At 46.6% G+C, this 24,088-nt stretch overlaps 1 protein-coding gene across 1 annotated transcript; it reads left to right on the forward strand.

Moving 5' to 3' along the window:
- The first annotated feature begins 17,916 nt into the window (after nt 1-17,916).
- Nucleotides 17,917-21,783, forward strand: LOC114066743 (trefoil factor 2-like). The gene is made up of 4 exons (XM_027901690.1): nt 17,917-17,998; nt 18,949-19,095; nt 20,644-20,793; nt 21,755-21,783. The coding sequence occupies exons 1-4, from the start codon at nt 17,917-17,919 to the stop codon at nt 21,781-21,783; spliced, it is 408 nt and encodes a 135-aa protein (XP_027757491.1).
- Nucleotides 21,784-24,088: the final 2,305 nt, after the last annotated feature.

Raw genomic sequence — 24,088 nt, forward strand, 5'->3', positions numbered from 1 at the left:
GTTTTGATCCAGAGAGATCTGTTGAGCAGCATATTGTCCACATCTCCAAATACCTGGCTAATCCCATCTGAGACTGAATTTATAATTGGACAGTGGCAATGAAAAAGAACGTTCTCCCTACAAATTATTTTGTCACTCACAAATGGCAGGGGAAAAAAAGTTTATTTAGAGATTTAAGAACCTTCCTTTTTATTAGCTTTTCTACAAGGACTAGCCTGGTATCACAATTTACAGACCACAGGGCAAAAATATGAGCATAACACAAAAATATTTCTGTACAAGTAGCCAGGGCTAGGCACTTATAGCCAAGTACAGATACCCATTAGGTAGATTAATTTCAAGGAGCTCTTAAAGCTATTGGGGAAGCAGAAGATGAACTTCTCCAGAAATAAATTACTTCTTCTCTCTGTGGCTGCAGCAGGAAGGAAGGGAAAGATGGACACTCACATAGGGTTTCCTTCACCTCCTCCTCCTGCCTGCAGGAGGAGTAAGGCAAGGCCGTGGCAGACAGACTGTAAGGCTGTGTCCCTGCCCCTCCGTGGCTCTGCATTCCCACATCCACCCACGCCACGATAATCCCTGCTTTTTATAGTGCCTCCTCTGCATTGCCCCACGATCCCCTCCACCTCTCAAAGACCTCCTTGCCTCACAAGCCCTTTGCTTTCTCCACTCGTCTGTATTCCTAAATACCCACCTTCCCTTCCCTGGATGTCCCCCTGCCCATGGCATTTGGCTGGGCAGGAGGCTGGACAAGCTCCAGACAATCAGCCCAGCACATGGTGCCAAACCAGAGACTGAAACATCCCTGTTTTTCCTTCAGTGGGAACAGTCACTCAGATCACTTTCTTTGTCCCAGCTGAAAACTTGCACAAAACTTGTCAGAAGTTTTTATGACTGTTTCAGTAGTTTCTTCTTCAGTTTCTCTCTCAAGTTCTATCCAACAGGTTAAGGAATGTTGAGGTTTCACTTCAGCAACTCAGTACCACGCAGCTGCCTGCTCATTCCCCTCCCTGCCACGGTGGGGGAGGAGAACTGGAAAGAAAAGGTGAATCTTGTGAGTCGGGATTAGAATGGTTTAATAATAGGGAAAAAAACCCAAAACGCCAAAAAAATAATAACAGCAACAACAATAATAATAATGAAAAGGAGGGAGGGAGAGAAAAACCCCCAAGAGAAATAAGTGATGCACAATGCTCACCACCCACTGCTGGGTCCCCCAGCCTGTCTCCCATCAGTTATCAGCCTCTCACGGCCGACTCTACCCAGTTTATGTACTGAACATGACATTCCATGGTATGGAATATCCCTTTGGCTCGTTCGGGTCAGCTGTCCTGGCTGTGCTCCCCCACGGCTTCTTGTGCAGCTCCTCACTGGCAGAGCATGGGAGACTGAAAAGTCCTTGGCTTGGGGTGAGCACTGCTTAGCAACAAGCAAAACATCCGTGTGTTATCAACATTATTCTCACACTAAATCCAAAACACAGCACCGTACCAGCTACTAAGAAGAAAATTAACTCTATCCCAGCCAAAACCAGGACAAGGAGCGATTAGGGGACTGGGAAGCCAGGCAGGAGGAGGGCAGATATGCTGCCTGCTCGCAGGAAACCACCAAAACCCCACAGGTATCCCTAGGGCATGGGATAACTTCAAACCTTCCTTCCCTTCCAAAGCAGCACTCTCTCCTTCTCCTCAACTCTTCACCCCCTGGGACTTCACCCCTCCAGTCATGCTGCACCTCTGCCCCCGTCACAGCCCAGGTTGGTCCTTGAGCATCTTTGTGCTTTTCCTGCTGTCCCTGCACAGGTGCCACTCACAGCAGATCCCAATTCCCTGCTCCAGGGAGGGGTCCCTGCGGTGGTTGTGATGTCTGGGCACCAAACAGTCCTCCTTCCTGAGGGAACTGTGGCCCCCCAGGCCTTTCTGTCCTCCAGCCTCAGGGAGCTGAGCCTCCAGGGTGTTTGCCTTCTTGGGTGAAGCAGAGAACAGAGCGAAGCCTCAGGAAAGCAGGTAGGCTTGAAGATAAACACAAGTCAGCAAACCAACAAAAGGAAAGAAAGAAAAAAAAAAAACTTGGAAGAGTTAAAGAGCTTTATGTTTGTGGTTCAATACCAGCATCCTCCAGGACCTTCTGCTCCCCCCATTTCATAGCCACAAAAGGGGGTGTTTGGTGATTAAACTCCACAGAAATAGGTCAGTGGCTGCAGAGGCAGAGCCCATCTCACTGCCTGAGGGGGTTGCAAGGACCCCTGTGGTGGAGGCAGGGGAGACTCAGGGCTCAGAGCTGTTTCCCTCCCTTCCAGCAGCAGGTGGAACTAACTGGGAGAATCCCAGTTTACGTGTTCCCAAATGCAAGGTGTTTGTCGCTGGCAGCCCTGCCTGCTGTGCAGTGCCAGGTATTCTGCATGTGTGCTACACTGGGATCAGCACTTCCCACCTGTCTGATTCCGAGGGCCACAGAGTCATTTTAAACAAAGCCAGGGATCATCTTGTACCACGCAGCCAAACTATTTTTTATTTACGTGTAGACACGTTTCTTTATTTATATGGTTTTCCTTTTCCTGTTCACCCACCTGTACCTCTGGGCACTGACAGGCTGGGACTGGAGACTCAGAAATGTTGCTCCAGGTGATTAATTAATCCCCTTCCCATTGCAGTAGGACAGTAAGCAAATGCTAACTCCTCTGGGACCTGAAGTTCCTGGTCCCTGCCTGTGACAGGGATGAGCAGCAGAGGAGGGTGGTGACTGCTTTTCCTGGCAGCCCCCTGAGCACTGCCAGCATCCCTTCGTGAGACACCAGGAATGCCACTGTGAGACTCATGCAGACGGAGACTTGTCCCTCATGAGAATCACATAAATCACATACACAGCTGAAGTACAAAGACTGTGACAGAGCAGGGACAGACCCAGGACCATCCCAGGGGAGAGGCCAGAGCTGCCTGTTCCCAAGGGCTGCCTGCCCCTGGCTTGTTCCTGCCTGGGGTAACCCCTCCAGCCCCGTGCTTGGCAGGCAGCTGTGTCACCTTTCTCACCACACTGACGCCACCAGCTCTGCAATGTTGACCGAGCCTTTATCAGTCCTCGTGGATAGCAATTAATTATAACAATTAATAATTATAATCAATTCTTTTTCAATGGCCTTTCCTTGGGCCCTGTTGAAGTTCCTGGGAAGCAACAGAAACCACAGATGTGTGCAGGAACGTGACTACTTCTGGACTGCTTTGCTGCTGATGCTTTTGCAGCCCGAGGGAGAGAAGTGCAGCTCCACCTGATCTGATCTGCAGTCCCAGTTTTTCCCAGTGCTGCAGACAACCTGTGCATGCTATCCAGCAAGGCAGAGAGAACTGGGAGTGGAGGAGCTGCTCCCCTGCCATTTACCTGGGAATACATACCCACCAGACACTGTCAAAAGAAAGGATGATTAATAACAATCCCCTCTGCAAATCCTTTCTCATTTGGCTCTGTGCTTCTGGGCCTCACCAAAGAGGAAACCCCACTTATTTCTTTTTTTCCCTGCACTTGCATTTCCTGTTCATTTTGTCCCTGGACTGAGCACTGTTTGAAGGCTCCCCATCATGTGCATAATATAAGAGGTAAATAAAAAATATTGCTGTACACACATATAAAAGCATTGACTTGGTGATTCACCACGTTGAAGATAACTTATTTAGCAACAGGCAGAACCCACACCCAGTGATAAACAAGAGCCAGGCTGGTGAGAATGCCCAGTCTGATGGACAAACCTGCCTGCCACACAGACCTGACACTTTCCCAGCAGCGCTGCTTTTTGAGCAGTTCAAAACTAACATTTTTCTGATTCAGCTCAGGAATTACTGCAGCTTTTTTTCTTTCTTTCTTGTGTTGCTGAAAAGCTGATTTAGTTTTGGATTTAGACCACTCTGTAGCTCAAAGGGAGCAGCCCCATTCTACCAGCAGAGAATCAGGGAGTAAAGCTGTTCAGCTGCTTTCAAATTGTGTATTGGTGCCTCTCACTCTGTTGTGTATTTGGCATCAGAAAAAATAAAGGGGCATCGAGAACGTCCCTTCAGGATTATATTAAAAGAGATGGAATCAATTTTCACTCTCCAAGTTAAATGAACTCAAAAAATAAGCCAATATTCATAAGGAAAATAGATTTTTAAAATGTTTAGTTAATCCACTGCTCATAATGTAAGTAAGATTTGTTTAAAATTAAGTTTCTGTGGCATCATCCTGTATAATCCTTGCTGCACAAAGCTCGGAAATGTTCCTTATGCTTGTCATCACCTGGAGCATCCCTGGCACACTGCCCACAGTCTCGATGGCATCACTCTCATACCACACCCAAGTCATAACCTGTGTTTACACCTAACCAGATTTTAATAGCTGATGTTTCCAACTTGCCAACACTGTCAGCAGGCTGCTTCCCCAGGGAAGTAGAGCAGTGTCACCCCCTCAGATGCTCCTCAGGGTGATGTTTAGGGTCACACCAGTCTGCAGAGCATTGTTGTGGCTGTGGACACAGAGGGGTGCTAGGGACAGACGTGAATAGAAAGAACCATTAAACTGCAAGGATTAACATATTCTGCTCCTGATAGCAGGCCAAGACCTCAACCTACTTCACTAAGTAGCCCTTTGCTTCGAGGGTTGACCTGTGTCGGGCCTATTTATAAGTGGAAGGAAATACACCCCTGAGTTCACAGTTATTCTTGATAATTGACCAGGCAGATCAAATATCAAAGGCAACCCTGGAGCAGCTGCAGTGATTAGTTAGGAAAAAACTTATATATCTCCATGCTTTTAAGTATTTTTATATAAATGTATGTGTGTATATGCATGCATATGTTTGCATGGCATATATATATATATATATATATGTACACATTTTGTTTTCCTTATCTTTTGCTTTAGATAGGCTGTAACTGTCATGGTGCGATCCCAAAAAAGCTGAAAGGAAAACCATGGGTTTCTAGGCATCACAGAGCCATCCTAATGCTTACAGCAGATGTGATGTTTTGATCCAGCCGTTCCAGATGTGCCCTGGTGCTTCACACTGCCTCCAGGAGGTCAGCATCCGTGAGAAACACTGCCATTTCTCCTCAGTTCTTGATGACATGCAGCCTTCAGGTCCTGGCAGGGAACAGCCTGTGGTGTGGTGCAACCTTGGTGCAAGAACAAGGGCCATGAAGAGCTCAGGGTGATCCATGTACTGGCTCGAGCCAAAGGAAAGCAACTCTATCTCGAGGTCATTAAGTACACAAATTAACTAGAAACAATCGATTCCTTTCTCCTGCAGCAAGCCTGACGCCTCAGGGTGTGCTCAGCTGCTGCTGGAGGGAGGGAGGGAGGGGGAGAGTGCAACAGGATCAGTCCCCAGTGCCTGGGACTGACGGGAATCTTTTGAACAAGCAGCACTGGATCACCTGTGCACAGGAACCACGACAGGGAAGAGAGGCTGAGGGATGGACTGGGCTGTTGTGTGACCTGTGGCAAATTTCCCAGGTCCTGTGTGCTACTGACCAGCACCAGGGAGTGCTGCAGATACCAGGGGAGTGAGGGGGCAGACAAACAAGCTGAGCCCTGAGGCAAAACCCTTCAGGGACTCTGTCATACCCAAACCCACAGGGAGGAAGCACCGGGGTCATTTCCCCAGCACAAGCCACAGAGTGGGGTGTTTGCTTAAGGATACCATCCCACCAGGGCGCGCTGAGACAGGAGAGTCAAAAGAAAGGCACGAAGTTTCCTTGTCTGAGAGGAGCTGAAGCCCCTCCGAGTGGGTGAAGAGAGATGGGGAGAGCTGGGTTGGTGCTCGGGGGACCAAGAGGGGCTCAGAGCAGGCAGGGCCACCACCTGCTCACAGCCAGCTGCCCTCCTGCAGGGAACTGCCACCACTGTCCCTTCCTTTCCTCCCTCCACGCAGCCGGTCCACGAGCCTGAAGAGGGAGTGCAAAGCGCACTCACAGAGCAGGGCACAGAGCTGCGGGTGATCGGCACTTCCTAGATTCAAAGGTGCTCGATTTGTAAAGAAAAGAAAATACAAACCTTATCTCCAGCAATTATCAGCCCTTCCCATGCAGCCCTGAGGGCTGGCAGGGCAGGACTGGCTCTGGAGCTGCAGCTCCCTGGGATCAGGGATGTCCCCAGGACCAGGGCTGGGGACAGGCAGGGAGTGCCCAGCCACTGCTGCTGCAGCTTCTGCTCTCCCTGTGGCTCAATTAAAGCTGAAATTCTGCTGCTTTTTCCGAGGATATTTGTGTTTTCAGAGGTAGTGGGGGGAAAAAAGTGCAGGGCTCAGGGTTAAACCTGCAAAAGCAAACACTGTGACCCCATCCCTCCCCATTTCCTGCAGGGATCTTGCTTTTCGGAGAGGGTTTGCTCCCATCACTTCAACCCTGAATAATTAATCCCACCCTACAGCCTGTGGAAGAGCATTTCAAAACCAGTTTTGCTAAATTTTAGGCCCAGAATTCTTGCTATGGAGAACCAGAGAGGAAAGACATCTTTCAAGTTTAGCTGAATGGGAAGGGAATGAGGCAAAAGTCGTGCTGAAATCCACTTTTCTCCTGCTCCACTCTTGCAGAGGGCTTGCTACTGCTATCCTTGGAGTATACTGGGCTAGACAAGACCTTGGGGTGAAAGATTGGCACCCTTCAGAGAGGGAGCAAGCCTCACTGCCAAGGTTATACCCTTCGCAGGACTTCCCAGCTGTCCTGATGGCACCTTCCACCTGACTCTATTTGAAAGCTGTTTTTTCAGGGGTGTTTTAGTTGAGGGCGTCTCACCAGAGTCACCATTTCACACCATCTGCAAGTCTGCAGTATCCCAAATAGGGATCTTTTGTTCTGAACATCGAAAACCTCTGAGACTAGTCTAATACCAAAACAAACAAACAAACAAGCAAACAAACAAACCAATTACTAACAATCACTTTGTTGCATCATGCAGTTACAATGGCCAACTTTAATGAGAGCTCGGGATGAAAACCTGACTGAAAACTCCTGACCAGTGTGTTCACACTCTTAATTTGTAGGGGACCATCTAATCAAAGTTTGTATAAAACTGCTCTTAGGAATGGCAAATAAAGCATTTACTAAATAACAGTTATTCTGACTAGATCCCAACACAAACATCAGGGCTTGTAGAGGTGGCAACAAATAAATTAAATTACTGGCAGGACTTTGTCTCACCACTGATGCAATTTCACTAAGTAAAAGTACTTTTTAAAGGGGCAAAGGGGCTGAGCCAGGCATTCACCTCCAGTCCAGGCTAGAGGAGAGAATGAGGGGAAAAGCCCCAACCCTGAAACCTACAGGTGAGGGCACCTGATTGGGGCTCCCAACTTCCAAGGCTTCCTTCTGACTCACATAATTCCCCTCTCCGTTTCTCCCCTTGCAGGTGGCCCTCCTTAATGCAAACAATTAAATGGGCATTAGGTGAAAGTGGCTGTTCCTATTGCCTAATGAGGAGAATATTTGGCAGGCAGGTAAGGGTGCCTGGCTTGTCCAGAAATCAGGCCCTTTCTTACAGGGGCCTCATGTTCTCCGCGTTTCTGAATCTCCCCTTTGTTATCAAGGAGCTGAATAAGGAGGTTTTGAACCTCTCCAAACAAAGTCCAACCAGCCTGAGACTAAAACCCAGGAACAGTGTTTGCAGAAGAGAGGAACAGGAGGTTCCAGCAACAAGAAACTCATCGTCCAGTTTACAGGCGATTAAAGCCCGCTGGCCTCCTGTCAGCAGTGAGTGCTGCCACTGCAGAGCCCTTCACAGGGTGGGCCAGGCTGGAAGGGTCCACACTGGGTCATCTGGTCCAACCTCCCAGCTCAGACAGGGTCATCCCAGAGCACATGGAACAGGATTGAGTCCAGACAGTTCTGGAATATCCCCAGTGAGAGATTCTTGGCTGCAAAGTGCTGTGTTCCTGTACTCTACACCCATCACTGGCTCAGGATGAGACACAGAGAGGGGCAGGGCTTGTGAGAGGGGCTGGGCTGCTTTCTGTTACCTTTCTGGCCTGAACATGCCTGTAGTGGTTGGGCAAGAGCCTATTCCTGCTTTGGGAAAACCGGTTTCACTCTGGGAGAAAAGCAGTGTCTGTTCTCTGGCTGGTGAAATGAGAGATGAGAGCTCAGCCTAAAGTCCATCAGGTTGGCATTAAGTTCATCAGTGGCAAAGCCTGCTCTCAACACACATGTTGCTCCACAGATGTTGTTGCTGCTGCCCTTCCAGAAGCCCCAGTGGCTGTTATAGGTCCCTGGAACTCCCCAGGGTCTGTGTCTCAGTGTAGCCCCAGGGAAGCAGCAGCCCCTGAACTCCCCAGAAGCCTTCTAGAAAGCTTGAGCCAACCCCAGGCTGCAGCATGGACTGTTGCATGGAAACAGCAACATGTTGGGTGACTACTGGAGCAGCCAAATGTCACCAGGAGTAAGAGTGCCCAGGATGGTCTGGTGCTGTGTCTCAGAACTGATCACTGCCCTTCAAAAAGGGATCTGTGATGTTACTGGGCAGCTCTGCCTGGTGGGATGGTTTTCTGCCCTCTTGGTTAACCAAAACCACCAGTGCAGCCCCTTCCTTTTAGAAAACGTAAACCCCCACAGGACATTTCAGATTCTCCCACCAAAAGTTCTCCCTGAGTGACAATTGTTAGGGCTGACACCAGCATGCCCCCAGCCTTCTCCCTTCCTCAGCTTCCCCTCACACCACCACAGCTGTCTGAAACAGTGCCCAGCATGCTGCCCAGTTCCTTTTTTTTCTCTACTCTTATTTGTAGTCCCTTCATCATTAGTTCCCACAGGACTATCAATAGCATATTTGTCTGACAGAGACAGTTTCGCTGCTATAAATTCTCCACAGCCCATTGAATAGAGACTTTTTAATTAGGTTTTAAGGATTTTTCCATTAGCAGAGAGACATTGAGAATTCAGGTTCTCACTTCTGAAAAGCAAAATATTTTAGAGTGGGAAGCTGCTTGATTTACTGCAATATTAACATTTTCCTCCCTGTATTTACGGGCATGGATCAATTGCTGTTTTGCTACTGTGGACTGATATATGTTTGACAATTTACTTTATTGTGCTCCAAATGAGAGATTTAATCCAGTGATCGAGTGAGAGCCCTCTTGGGCTGCTGCTTTTTGTGTGTGACACGTATAGAAGATGTGAACAATGTCTTTAATCATCAGATTTTGATTGCTTTCCTGTCTGCACCAAACCAGCTTTTCGTTCTTGCTGTCAAAGGGCTTTTTCTGGCTTCAGCTTTCACTTTGCCTGGCAGATCTGAGATAGGGCTTCACATGAAAGGGGGAAAGACTGAGCTGGTGCCACCTCCTCAGCAAGGTGGGAGGGCAAAGCTGTGCTGCCTTGGGCCCTGGACACACTTGCCCACAACCAGAGGGCAAGTGTCCCCTTCTCGTGTACTCCTGGCCGCTGGGTATTCCAGACTCGGGGAATTCATGAACCAAGTGTGATATTTCGGGGTTTTTTTAAAAAAGCCCAGATGGATTTTGCCTTCCAGGAACTGTTGCAAACAGCTTTTTGTTGAGCTGACAGAGCAAGCCTGCTGTCTGTCCCATCCCAAAACACCTTCGGGTTGGGAAGAACTGTCACAGCGGTGCTTTGCCAATGAAATCCTTGCAGGCACTGAGTTTCTATTCCAATCTACTCATCCTGACAAAACTTTACGTTGAAGAAATCCCAGCCAGCTCCAACAGCCATGTTTTAATCCTGCTGGGTCCGTTTGATCCAATTCTTGCACCCCAGCCATAAACCAGTGGGTTGTTGCATCATTTTTTGTCGGGTTACCCCAGGTAAGCAGGACACAGCAAGGGCAGCCTCAGGTGCTGTTTCATGTGCTGTGGCATCCTTCATCCCAGCTGGAGACTGCTAACATGCTTGTCTAGGCCTGAGCCAAAGACCCCTCTGGTTTCTGCAATGTTCTCACCTGTGGTAACTCATTATGAAACACATGGTAAAGTAAGGTGTTAAGATTTTCTAGTTTCAAGAGAATTTTTTTCCTTTTCTGATTCTTGCCAGAACTTTACAGTTCACTTTTTATGCTCACTCTCTTTAACATCCTTAAAAGGATGGTTTCAAAGGAATTTCATAGCTAGCTTCTTTCCTGTTGAAATTTCCACTTTCTTTTTTTTCTTTCTACTCTCTACTTTTTTTTCTACCATTATTTTGTTAAATCCCTTGAAGGACTGAACTAAATAGAGACACAGCTTTCCCCTGAAGTAACTCTCTCATTAATCCTTGTGTACTCTTGCTAACACTGGAGTTTAATATTTCCCCCTCTATTTTTAACCACATTTAATTGGTGCAGAAGAAACACTTCCTGGCCAGTATTTCCTCCCCTCAGTGTCATCAATGAAAAGAGGAATAACAGAAAAATCACTAAAAGTACAATTGTCTTGATTCCACTCTGCCAACCTCTGTAGGCAATTTTTGCCAGCAGTTCAGCAGAGCCAGCCCAGGTCACTTTCTGCCCTCTAATTTTTGTCGCAGACCCTGCCACTCTGTACATCCCTCTGAGCCTTTCCAGTCCTCACCATCAGCTGGAGGCAGCAGCTTAGGCAGTATTTTTTCGCTGCCCACTTTTGAAACCACCAGGGCAAAACTTCTCTGAAATGACCTTTTCCTCCCACATGGTGTCTTAGGTTCACTTATTATTTCCTGAGTTTCCTGCTTCTCCTATTTCAGGCTTTTCTCACTTTGTATTTATCTTTTTAGCTATTTATGCCAGAAATAACCTTGCAGCCCTTCCCCTGCATTGCCTGGTTTCAAAGTTTTGATCACCCACTGTTCCCATAGTAGTGAATGAGAACTACGGATTTTATTTCTTTTTTCTTTTCATTTCTCATGTGTCCCAAATAATATTCAGTCCTTGACATGTAAGGTGAAACCCAGAGCTCACAATCTGCTCTAAGAAGCTGCAAGAAATCTAAGAGGGGAACATTTCCCTTTACCTTGCAGGGTGAATGGCTGCTGAGCACTGCCTGCTCCTATTTGTTACCACTTGCTCTGATATTAATTAATGAATTAAGCTAAAATAAGATAATATAGGCAATATTTGTCAGCTGCTCTGTGTCATTGTCCTGGGAATGTCAGTGTTTGGAGCTGCTGAGTGATCTCAGTGACTCCCTGTTCTTTCCCCTGCCCTGGGTGCAGGTGGGAGGTGTTGGCTTGTACCCCTTGCTGGCAGGTGATGCTGTTTCACAGCACCTGCAAGAATCCCTCCCTCCCACCAGTCATTTCTACTAGATTCAGTGTTAAACCCAAACTAGATTATCTTGGCTCTGAGCTTGAAACTTTCACCAGGTGATTAAAGTCACCAAGTCAGGAGAGTTTGAAAATATGTCCCCAAGAAATGATGGAAGTCAAAAGAAGCAATGATAAAATCATGGAATGGGCCAGACCAAGTTATTCCATCCCTAGCCCAGTTCCCTGTGCCTTGTTTGGCCAGTTACAGGTTCTTAGAGAAAAACTTCAAGGAGTAAAGAGAACACAGTTATACACCATATTCTTCTTATTTCCCACCCCTGCCCCATATTTTTATTGAAAGCTTTCTTCTTGTTTTATTCTGAGAAGCGATGAGTAACATTTGCTAAAGTCCAGCCAGCCACGGGCAGTGATACTTTCACAGAATACCCTTCCAACCTCCAGGGGTTTGCAGCTTAAACATTTCCTGAGATAAGTGTGTAGTTTGGTGATTTAAAAACTCCAAACATTTTTTTTTTTGATGAGTTGACCCAGTTGCTTTCCAGACCTGTAGGATGTTTTAGCATCCACGACGTCCTGCAGAAGGGAGCTCCACAGATGACTTGCATTGTACCCACGTGCTCAGTGAAGAACAGTCTTAGTTAACAGGCTTCTAACCTAACAGTTGGACTTTTATGCTAGATAAAACCACGAGCTGTGTCTCCTGTAACCTGTGTGGAGCTTGCAGGCCTGGGGATATGTGAGCATTCCTAGTGGGGATGCTGTCCCACACCTCCATCCCCACCACAGCATCTCTTACACGCTAGAAGCCAAGAACACAGCATGAAAAAGTAGGCTTAGTGTTAGTTTGTAAGATGACAAAACCATGTGAATCTGTGATTCTCTATCCCTTGCCTACTAATTGTTAATCTGCCATTTGCCTTTCTCACGGTTGCTAAGCACTGAGCTGGTGTTTCCACAAACCTGTCTGTTATCCTCCATATGCTCATGTCATTCTCACAGTGCACTCACATGAACCCCAGTGATCACAATCAGCTCAGGGCCCATCATTTCGTTTGAAAAGGTAGGATTGCTCCTTTCCCAGGTGTGCATCTCTTCATGTTTACAGACATGGAGCATCACCTGCCGTTTAACTCTGCAGTCGTTCCATTTTGCACAATCCATCCGAGCAACTGGCTCGTACTTTTACTGCCACAGAAACACTGTGCCATCAACAAATTTTACCCTCTTGCCCCCTCTTCCAGGTGGTTTGTGAGTTTGTTAAGCTGCAAAAGTCCCAGCATAACTCTCTGAAGGAGCCTCCTCATGACCACACTCCCCTCAGTGAAAATCATGTTGGCTCCCACTCTCTGCTTATTGCCTTGTTTTCATCCAGGAGAAAACTTCCCCATCTGTTCTGTGACAACTTAGTTTCTGAGATCCTCACCCTCTTCCAAGTCTTTTTCCATAGCTCATTGCTCCCATGAGCCAGAGGGATTTTCTCAGCACCTCTCCTAATTACACTGTCTCCTTTTTAACTTTGGGCGAGCAGAACGTCCCAATGCAACTTGGGCACGGGAGCAGCAGGGACTGAGCAGGGGGAGGGAGGTATCAGAATTATGTTTTCTGCTTTGTACTTGGCCCCTTTCCTAAAAACTACTAAAAACTCAATTTGCCTTTTTGGCACCTTGAATATTCAGTTGGCATATTCACAGTGATGCAAAGCTGTGTGAGTGACAATTGATAATTTGCAGCCCATCTTGGTGATTACACAGCTAGGTTACTCTTCCTCCATGCACTTTCCTTTGTACTTTGTTTGCCATTTATTACCCAGTCAATCTTGTAAGATATTTCTACAACTGTTCAGCTAGCTGCACTTTTGAAAAAAAAAATATGAGAAATAATTCTGAATCATCAGCACATTCACCACCTCATTATTCACCAAGCTTTCTTGATCATTTATGAATATGTTGAACAATAAAAATCCTCCCCTCTCCCTTGTGATTCCTGATCTTTGTCTCCTATCTGAAAAGAAGTTATTTGTTTACCCCTTTATGATTTTACTTTCCTACAGTCAGGTTTTTGTGGTTTTTTTCTGTTTTTTTTATTTGACTTTGAAAAAAAGGTCATTTTTCTTCCAGTAGCTTCCTTTACTCTCTCATTTAATTATTCTGGGTCTATATGTGTGCCTGAGGACACTCTCTTCATAGTTTTTGTTCGATGGTAAATATTTACCTAATCTTTCATATTGTGCCTCTCGACGGCTTCCTGCTGTTTGTGAACATTTCACCCATTTTATACCCCCTTTGAGTTCCATTTAATAAGTTCTTCTTGGTGTATGTTTCCCTTTTTAGAAGGTAATAAGTCAGGATCTGGACTTTTTTATCGCCTGGGGCATGGTAAACTGGAGTGCATCACAACCACTGTCATAAAGAGACCTTACAGTGGCCACATCCTGAATCAGATCGTCTGCATTTCTCAGGAGTTTCTCCCTGGGTCACTGCAAAACCGAGGGGGTCTAGGAAAGAATCAAAATACATATTTCCCTGCTTGGCTGGTCACAGTCAGTGTGCCCTTGTCTCCACAGGCTGGTCCCCATCTCATCTCAGGAAAAATAAGCATTTTCTGGTGTCGCTTTGTCCTCACAAAAAAAGGGTGAATGCTGGCAGTGCCAGTATCAGGGGCTGCTTGGAGATCCCAGAACCGTCAGGGAAAATTACAGGCTCAGATCCGTATTTCTAAATTGGCACTGGGCTTTCCAGTCGCAACCAAACCTTTTTGCTATGTGTTGGATGCTGAAATTCAGGCTTTCAGATCTGACTCAGCTTCGAGCTGTACATTTGGATAACCTTAGGTAATTAATTTTTTTAATTTTACCTTGTTCAAGGATGTTGGCCATAGAAATGCAACAAAACCCCTCCGGTTTGTAGAAACGACATAGTCTTTTACAAAATTCCCCTGAAGCAGTTTGAACACACACCAGGCTGAAGCTGGTTTTGACACCTGCATTAATACACCTCTGGTAGGGATCTTTATCAAAGGTGTGTATCTCAGTGGTTGCTTTGAACAGTCTGTTCCCAGAATTAAGATGTTAAGATTAAGTGTTATTTGGTAGACAGACAGATATCATCCTGGTTTGAGGGCTTTTGTGGATAATTCATTTAGTCAAAATGTGTGGGAGGTGAGCAGCCCTCTCCCTCATTTACGCCAGGAATGACAGGGAGCCCCTTGAGGTGCTGGAAGGGGCTCTAAGGTCTCCCTGGAGCCTTTTCTCCTCCAGACTGAGCAACCCCAACTCTCTCAGTCTGTCTTCATAGCAGAGGTCCTCCATCCCTCTGATCATCCTTGTGGCCTCCTCTGGACTTGCTCCAACAGGTCCATGTCCTTCTTGTGTTGTGTTGAGAGCTGGAGACAGCACTGCAGGTGAGGTCACACCAGAGCAGAGCAGAGGAGCAAAATCACCTCCCTTGACCTGCTGGACACGCTGCTTTTGCTGCAGCCCATCAAATGATGCAGGATATCATCTGTGCAGTAAATGGTGCAGTGTATCATGGACGTGTGATCCCCACACATAGATGGTTTGTGCTGGTGCTACACAAACTGCTCACATAACTCCTCATGGGCAGCCCCACAACACGGTCCTACGTGCCCCATGGGAAGTACACCCTGAAAAATACAGCCTGGTCCTACAGATCATACCGTGGGGGAGAGCAGCACCTGCACTGCCTGTTCCCCACACCACCCCCTATGCACCTCCAAAAGGGATGGAGGAAGGGAGACCAAGCAGGGCAACAGTGGCCACTGTGAAACAAGGCAAACAGCTTAATGATAAGGGAGGAGAGTGCTGCTCATTGCTGTGGGTTCTAGAAACACATCCATAAAAACTTGCAATGAGTGAGTGGCATGTGATGAACTTCACCCGAGTGGTGTTGTCAGACCATCCCTGCTCCTGAGTCCCTCCTGACTGAGAGCCCTTTGCACAGCTGGCAGGAGCAGATTAAAGACACACCTCTCCTTTGCCTCCATCTTTTTTCCTTTCTCTTTTATGATGATTTATTTCAGGGAGCACTCAAAACCTGGGATGTATTTTGTGGTGTCACATGCAGTGATGTTCGCCCAATGACGAATCTCCCAAGTCAGCTCAGTGACCACAAAATGGAATTCCCTTTAGGACAAAACACTCCCTTTGGGATGAAAATCTAAGCTGTACTGGTTTTTGCTGGATCTTTTTTTTAAGTGAAAAGAGACAGAAAAAGAATACCCACATCCTTAAAAACTTCTGGATTAGCAGAATAAAGAGTTGCAGGTTGTTATTGTCCTGTAGCAAGATCCGTGCCAGCCGTGGTGATTTCTCCATATCCTTACTGGGAAGGGAAAGAGAGCACCACAGTAAAAGCCCTGTGGGAACAGAGGAGGGTGGTGAGGGAGGACATGGAGACTGGAGAGGAGGAAGGAGCCCTCCAAACCTTTTCTTGGCCATGGGCACTTGCAAAACCTGGGCACCTTACACCGAGTTACCAAAAAGTTTAGGTAGGTGCCGGCCTCACTGAAGGAAACATATTTCCAGGGAAACCCCAGATAATTTTCAAGGCTTTGCTATATAAACATATTAAAGATCTTAAAGTAATCCCCTGGCAGAAAGCAAGCAGCTTATTTCTTTCAGTGTGTTTGCTTTAAGATGCCAATCAAACGCTCTTTCCGCAGCAAGAGCTCAGGGGTAGATTTGCCTTTGTGCCTGTGGTTGGGATCGGGCCCAAGAGGTGACAGCCAGCAGATAAGGACTTAATTAATGTCCAGAAAGAAGCAGGAGGGACGAATGTTATCTGTAGTTTCACCTGACTCACACGATGGGCCGATAATCTACCGAGAATTCCATGAAAGTCCAAAAGCAGCATGTTGTCCCCCTCAGGATGACAGCTTTCCTCTCATGCATGGGCAGCATTTCAGCCAGACTCACTCATTGCACCATGAGAAGAAAGCTGATGGGAAAATTACGCATGAGTTCTCTGGAGCAGGCACCACGATGGGCCTTTGGGAGCACTGTTGATTTTGCACGTAAGAGAAAACTGGATTTTTAAGTTTTAACTCTGATGTTTCCTCTAAGTGATGAAGGTAAAAAGTGTGATGAGTGAAATGAAGGATACACCGAATGTCTGGTTTATGAATTGTGACTTTGAATGAGAAGTGCCATCCATGTCTTGAACAGGGAGGGATATAAAATAAACCCCATGAAGTATTAAATAAATTAATGATCAGATAAAATGAGCTCTATGATTTGTTTTCCCTTTAGATCAAACCCCCTCCCACTTTGTTGAAAATACTTTTCAACAAATAAATTACCTCCAAAACACGACTGTAGAAGTTTAAAGTTCTCACTTTGAACTTTGTCAAGGAAAGAGGCACAAAACGAACTGATACACAATAATCAAAGGCATGAGGACACAATTCTGTCAAAGATTAAAAAAAAAAAAAGCATTTATTTTTGGTGATGAACAGGAAGAGAGTTACCTGGTGGTTTTCCCATGGGAAAAGTGATGCTGCAGAGCACTGAAGGAGCCACAGCCAGCCCTGCCTGCTCTGCAGGTGCTTCCTGGGGGCAGGTTAAGAGGTGGTCCTATCACCCCACTGCATCTCTTCCCCTCCCTGGCACTGTTCTGCTTGTGCTTAAGATCGTGGAGTAGCTAGAAGTTAAGAAACGGTACAGTAAATGGTAGAAAAATGTCCAAAAGTGAGATGAAAGCCTTGGGCAGTCCAGGTCTCAAGGCCTGCTGTTCCCCCCCAAACGGGGAGGCCACCTTTGAAACCAGGAGGAAAACAACTGGGAACTTAATAGATCAAACGTGGTGCTTCGGAAGTTTGGGTTTGGCTGGTGGTGTTGGGTGGGTTGTGAAGAAATTCACTGCTCTGGGGGTCAGGCAGAGGGGATGGGAGCAGCCCCTGCCATGGTCCTCTGGCTGGGACACTCAGGTCTGACCCCTGGATGAGCACGGTGCCTGAGGGACAGGCTGAGATCATACATGCCCTCTCCTTTCTTCTCTTGAGTCTCTGTGCTGCTGATCTTACCTTCTTTTCCTATATCTCCCCATGTGGAAACCACCAGTGGCCTAAGCTGGGCTCAGTATTTCACAGTCACAGCTTCCATTGTCTGAGTTTATGCATTTCCTCAGGTGCACGGTTTGCCCTGTGGTCTCCTGAAGCTTGGAGGTGTCACACCTCCAGCCCTCCTGCCTTGCCTGTTTCAGAGGAAGCATAACCAAAACCAGGGAATGGGTTTGGTAAGGCCAGGGAAAAATCCAGGCAAAAAAGATACACTTGGATAGGAAATGTAGGTGCACATTTTTCAGTAGTACCAACCCCTTAAAGCTGCCCAGAGGTCTGAAATACTCTAATGGCAATGAAATCACCTGGCACCCAGAGCACCCAGAGCTCAAAACCAGAGCCTCTGGCACCCAGAGGCACCCAGCAGCATCCACTCAATAGATTGTGGGATCACGTAATAGATATGTATCTATAGGTACGTAATAGATTCGTGATCAATAGCTCAGGGGGAGCCCAGAAATTTATCTCAGGGATATCAAAATATTCATGGCAACATTTCCTAATTAAACAGAAGAAAACCCAGCCTCTGGGTGAAGCATCAGATGGAACAATGTTATCGGACCTCGCTGGGCAAACACGGGGAGTGTATAAAACCAGCTGCTTCCAGGGAAGGCAGCAACCTCTCTGCTCTAGCCACCTTCCAAGAGCAATGGATCTCAAGGTGGTCTGTGTCCTCTCTGCCACCCTCGTCATAGCCCTCAGCACCTTGGCAGAGGGAAGTGCACCACCAAGTAAGTACATTCACCTGCTGTTGCCTTTCAGGTATGTATGGGGGGGCCTGGTCCTTCCAGCTGCAGCCAGAGACTGTCTTTATTAATGTATCAGACAGCAAACTGCTTCTTCTGATGATATTTATTACCAAAGCTGGACTCCACTGTTTAATTTTTTCGGAGAAATCTATGGCAAAATGTTAAAGACTGCAGGTGAACTCTTGTGTTGGTGGAATAGCCAGGAACCTGCTGCAAAGACGTGCCCAGGGGCTCTCTAGAACAGGACCAGGGCTGGAACAGGAGCCAATTTTGTATAAATAGTCTTCTGACAATTATTTTTTGTTAAATTGCCATGTGAATACAATTTCAAAGGAGTCTATACACCTCCTAATTAAGAGACAAGTCATTCAGACAGCTTCAGAAGCTGACACCTAGGGACAGCTCCAGAATTTCTTGGTTGTGGATGACTGTGCAGCAGACTTAAAATGTTAAAAGTGTAGTCATAACTATTTGCACAGAATACTTTTTATAGTCACCTGACAAGAATGCATAGATTTTGTATCTTTACACCTCTTTGAATATCCACTGGATCCTTAACTCTTTTTCTCTTCACAAGAGATGGGCAAATCAGCAACATTTATTAGCCTAATATTTGAAGTTCTTGGGTTTTCCTATTTAATGTGGTCGATTTGAAGCCCACAAACCCCACTGTGCTGTGCTGGCTTGGCTGCAAGCGGGACCACAGACTCTCAAAGGGTGCAGTACAGCCCTTACCAAAACCAGTGAGAGTTTAAAAGCAGCTTTTAAACCACACAGGTTCTGGTCTTGGCAGGGAACAGAAAAAGCACAGTTGTACAGATGGGCAGAGTCTGGGGGAAGAGCACTGCTCCCAAGGGGCATCTGTTAACTGCACCTCCACAAAAAAGTGTGCAAACTGACACCCAGTAACTTGCTCCTTCTATCCTGGACAGCAAAATGCCAGTGTAAACTGCCCCCAAAGGACAGGACAAACTGTGGCTACCCAGGAATCTCAGCAGCAGAGTGCAAGAAAATTGGGTGCTGCTTCAACGCTTCAACCCCCAGCGTTCCCTGGTGCTACACTCCTAAACAAAAGAAAGGTAATTTCTCTGCCAGAAACACTGATTTACCTTGTGTTTGATGGTCTAGAAATGTGTAGAACCAAGGGAGCAGTTCTACTTTTCTTCTGAGGTGAGAAAAGTGGGAGCAAACCTCTGTTAGAAGACCACTGGTAGTAAAATGCAAAGACAAGCCTTACTTACCCATCAAACTTCTGCCTCATCCTCTTCACACAATGTATTCTCTCTTTCTTCAGGCTTCTGGTTATCAAGCAACCCGTGCTGATTATTTAAAACAATTCACTGCCATCTGTGATCTTGTTCATTGGTAGAGCAAAGGCTCCTCAGCACTTATTTAAGTGATTTTGCTGTGTAGCTGAGGAGGACTTCTTGGATACCTGTACAAAAGGCCACAGGCATCCTCTGACTTCTGCTTTTGCTCTTTTCTCCAACCCGTTTTGCTAATTGCTACTTCCTTCTTCTCCTTCATGTTTCCCAGCATAATTGCACTTGGTTGTCCCTTTTTCTCTCCAGTTTTTGCTCCTAGTCTTCATTCGATGATATCTCCAAAATATCCCAGTGGAAACCCTTTTTTTTCCCCTTAGTTTCTTCCTTCTAAAGCTTCTGAAGTCCTGTTTCCGTTTGTTGCCATGATTTTCTCAGGAAGGGGGAAAAACTGCCCTCCCTCTCTTCCAAGGTTTGGGTGTATATTTTACGTAACTGTGTTAGATAACTGAGTGTAATTAACTACATTAATTAACTGAGTGTAAGCCACATTTGCTGGGCTGACTGCACGAGAGAAATTCAAGGCGGTCTCAGCAGTTACACGGGTGAAATGAGGGCTCAAAGGCAATGTTACCCAACAGAAGAACTTGATATAAATCAAGATTGGTCAAGGGGGATCAGAATTGCCAGAGGGAAAGGAATGTTTTTGCTTTTGAACACTGTTTGCATTTCTTGTAAATCTTGAAGAATGAATGGCAGCACCTTATGGTGCCATTTCATAGAACTGCTTTTCTGAGCAGAACTGCTTCGAGAGAGAAGAATAAAGTATTCCAGCTGGGTGGTACAACCTCTTTACTTGTGATTTTACTTCCAGTTGCCTGGAAGAGCTGTGATTTCCCCCTAAATGACCCACCTCCTTTGCATAACTCAACTGGCACGCAGAGGAAGCTGGGTTGTCCTGTCCCTGCATTAGCCAGGATGCTCTGGGGTTAGCACTGGGTCAGGTCATGGATATACCCTGGCCTGAGGCCAGTGGATGTGTTGCCTTTATGGGAGACACACGGCTTTTCACCCCATTGCTGGATCTAGGAAAGATGAAGATGAGTCTCTGCCAGACAGTTCTAGGCACGAATTTTGCCTCCTCTGGTCCCTGAGGCACAGCAGCAACCCATTACCCTTTGGTATTTAGCTTTGCCTAAAGACATGGTGAGGATCTGGGTGAAACTGGTCATGATGGCTGTCACATCTGCTCAGGGACCTCACCTTTGTGCCCTGTCTTTTATTTGTGAGCTGCATCACTGGGTAAAGGGAGCATGAAGTGACACGTTCTCCTTTCTTCCTTTGTTTTTTTTTCGCTCCACACAGTTAAGAAAGTTTGTCCCAACGATCCTTACGCCAGGATAAACTGCGGCTACCCCGGCATTAAGGCCAAGGACTGCACAAAGAGGGGCTGCTGCTTCAGGGCACATCCCGCTGGGGTCCCCTGGTGCTTCTACCACCGCGTCACGGAGGAAGGTAATGAATGACCTGCACAAGACATCGTCCCTTCTGTCCCTGTGGAGGCCCCACAGCTCCTGGCAGGGCCCGTGCTCTGCCCAGCCTTGGTGTGCTGTGCCAGCCAGAGATTCCTCGCTCAGGGTGCGAGCAGGAGGAGGTGGCTAAAAACCCTAAATAAGCAGCTTCTTGCACAGAGAGGGGGGTGTTGCCAATTCATCTGAGCCAGGGACTTGTGGGCAATGTGGCTGCACAGGTAGTGTGGGCTCAGGGGTGAACTCAGTCCCTCAGCTAATGCCATGGTAGAGGTGCTGCTGGCCAGCTCACATCTGCTTCATCATCATGAGAGATGAAAGGCTGTGCTTTGGAAATGTGGAATGAAACTTACAGTAATTTCTGATCCTCTACTGACTTTTTTTTTTTTTTTTTAATTAGAATGGAACATTTCAGCGTATCTAATGTAGATAATCAGTTGCCTCAGCCACAGTGTGTTTTGTACTGGGTACAATTCGCTACCATGTGGTTTTACTGATCTGAGTCATAGTTAGGGACCACATGGACAGATGGGGGCTGGGGGAAACTGCTAAAAAGTTGCCTTTTGGATGTCCTGTATCTAGGCAAAACAGTTCCTAGCATCTTGTGTAACTTAAGAAGAAAACAAGTCACTTAATCTGCTTCTTCTCTTCACCTCTCCAGCTTGTTAAAGGAGAAACTTCCATCAAGAACTTTGCAATCTTTGGATCTACTCCAATGGAACAAGAAACGGAGGTCCCAACTCAGACTTCGTATTTTGCAACAGCTGTGATTTCTAGACTGTTTTTACCTGGGATTGACTCCTTTCTGATGAAAAGTTACTGGTAGCTTTTACTCTCTCAGTAGGCTAGTACTGCACAGGTTTTCACTGTAATAAAAGAACTAAGACACAATCTGTGGGGTTTTATGCTATCTTTATCTTGAAGCTGTGTATTTCTCTGTTTCCCAGGAAAATTCGGCACCTCAGCAACCTGTTGATGGCAGAGCAGTCACCAACACTTCTGAAAGGAACACAGCACTCAGCTTTTTGTGTTAGTTACTTCACACTTGCAAGTGACTGCCTGAATTTGTTAGCTGATCCGTGGCTTCGCACAGGCCACTCGTCCTTCTGAGCACTGAGAATATTCAGCATTTCCCAATGTACAGATATAGCTGTGGGATTGGGTTGTTTTTTTTTTCCCTCTGACACATAGAAGGGGTGCCTTTGTTAGCTGATCACTGAGCTGGTCTGACACAGACACCTCCTGCTCTGTGCATCACTCTGGTGCTGCCAGGGGGGAATGGAGCAGCTCAGGAAGGCAGGAACCCATATGGTAACGTGAAAAACCCAGAGAGCCCAGTGAAGAGACTTTAAAGGCACTGGTGAACCTCTAAGAAATCTTGTTGGGGAACAAGATGGGTAACACGAGACTGCTGGGGCAGCAATGCGTGCTCAGGGCTTAGCAGGGAAGAACAAGGTTGTGCTGCAAGGACAGAAAAAAGGGTGGAGACACAGAGAATCATAGGATGGTTTGGTTTGGAGGGACTTTTAAAGGTCACCTAGTCCAAACCCCCTGCAACGAGCAGGGACACTTTCCCCTACACCAGGTTGCTCAGAGCCCCATCCAACCCGTCCTTGAACTTTTCCAGAGGTGGGGCATCTACCACTTCCCTGGGCAACCTGTTGCAGTGTTTTACCACTCCCACTGTAAAAAACTCTCTCCTTAACATGCCTCCTTAGAGATTTATGTCAGCCCACCGTTGTGATAAGCATGTTTAGCCGAACAGGTAAAAATCAGTCATTCATAAACCACTTCCAAAGGCTCAGTAATACGATTTGAATTGGTTATAATATGATTGGATAGTAACATAGATAAGATATTGGTATCCTATCATAGTATGATAGGATATTGGTTGCAATGTGAGCAACAAACTGGCCAGTCTGCTGAAGGTCTTTGCAGGTGTTTGCCAGGGAAGGTTTGGTGCTGTAGCCCAGGTGAATTCAGAAGGCCTAAGCGCAGTGTCATCACGGTAATACTGCACTGCAAAGCCTGGTGCCACAACGAGGTGACTTCACCACGTAACAGGGCCTTCACAGGAGTCTTGTTGGGAGAAGATGAGAGGCAGAGCCAAGGCAGAGCAAAGGGAGATCCCAAAGCAGGAATGCACACTGAAGAGGAGTGTGCAGGACCTGCAGAGATGTGGCTACAAAAGGAGGGACCTTCCTCTGCTCCCCTTCAGGGTCATTCTGAGTGCTCCCCTCACTTGAGTCGGTGTCCATGGGCCACATTCGCAGCCATCAGAGACCAAAAAACACCTTGTGGGGGTACATTCCTCATTTCCTTCCTCAGGCTGCCCTATGATGCCAGGAATGCTCATTAGACCTTGGCCTTGATTAATGGCACTGGGGCAGTTAAACTCCCCTTGAGCTTACCAGAAGCACTGTGTGCTCCCAGAACATCTGTTGTCTAATGAGCTCCTATTTTCCAGCAAATAGCCATGAAACCTCCTTTTTGTATGAATAATGGCCTGAGAAGAGCAGTATTATTGTTTTTTGATTTTTTGAGGAAAATTCCAATATCTACTGACCTGGATTGTGGCCAGGATTGAAATTTACTGATGGCTAAAACCAATCACCTTGTGGCCCTATGAACAGTGGTCCTGAGTGAGGCCCTTTGAGCCCTCTGTCCAACAGTGACCCAAAGGGTCGTCTAAGGAGAGGTGATGGATAAGCACATATTGAGGCCTTTCGTCTGTCAAAATGCAGGATTGTCACAAACGTGAACGAGTTTTAACAAGCAAATATCAGAAGCCCAAAAGAAGGCTTACTTTTTGAATCTGCAGCTCTACCTGCGCGCCCACGTCACTGCACAGTGAGGCCCTGAATAGGTAAACAAAGTTCTGAGTACTTTTCTGGAGGGGGGGAAAAAAAGTAAGTCAGTGATGCGATTTTCGTCAGCCAAGGTGCTACCGTAACAGGAACCCAATTGTGTCAATTTGGGGCACAAAGGCTTTGTGCTGATGAGGCCATTTAGGCAGTGAATGACGTTTAAAATTGCAAATGCCCAATAGTCCTAAACTGCAACCGTGGCAGCTGACTGCAACCAATGCTTCAGCTTCTAATAAAGGATGAATAAAATGTGTTTGACCTTGCAGACTGATTGCCTGTGGTTCTCCAGGGAGTGAAAATATTCCACCGGTCTTTAAAGCGATTGTAGCCAAGGGAAAGGTCTCAGAAATCATTCGTTTAGAAGAGGTGGAAGAAAGCTGTACTTGGCTGACTTGGAGAAATAACAGGGGAGAA

The sequence above is a fragment of the Empidonax traillii genome, unplaced genomic scaffold, assembly GCF_003031625.1.
Source record: "Empidonax traillii isolate 1590-97213 ecotype Southwest subspecies unplaced genomic scaffold, ASM303162v1 scaffold805:size286791, whole genome shotgun sequence".
Classification (NCBI taxonomy): domain Eukaryota; kingdom Metazoa; phylum Chordata; class Aves; order Passeriformes; family Tyrannidae; genus Empidonax; species Empidonax traillii.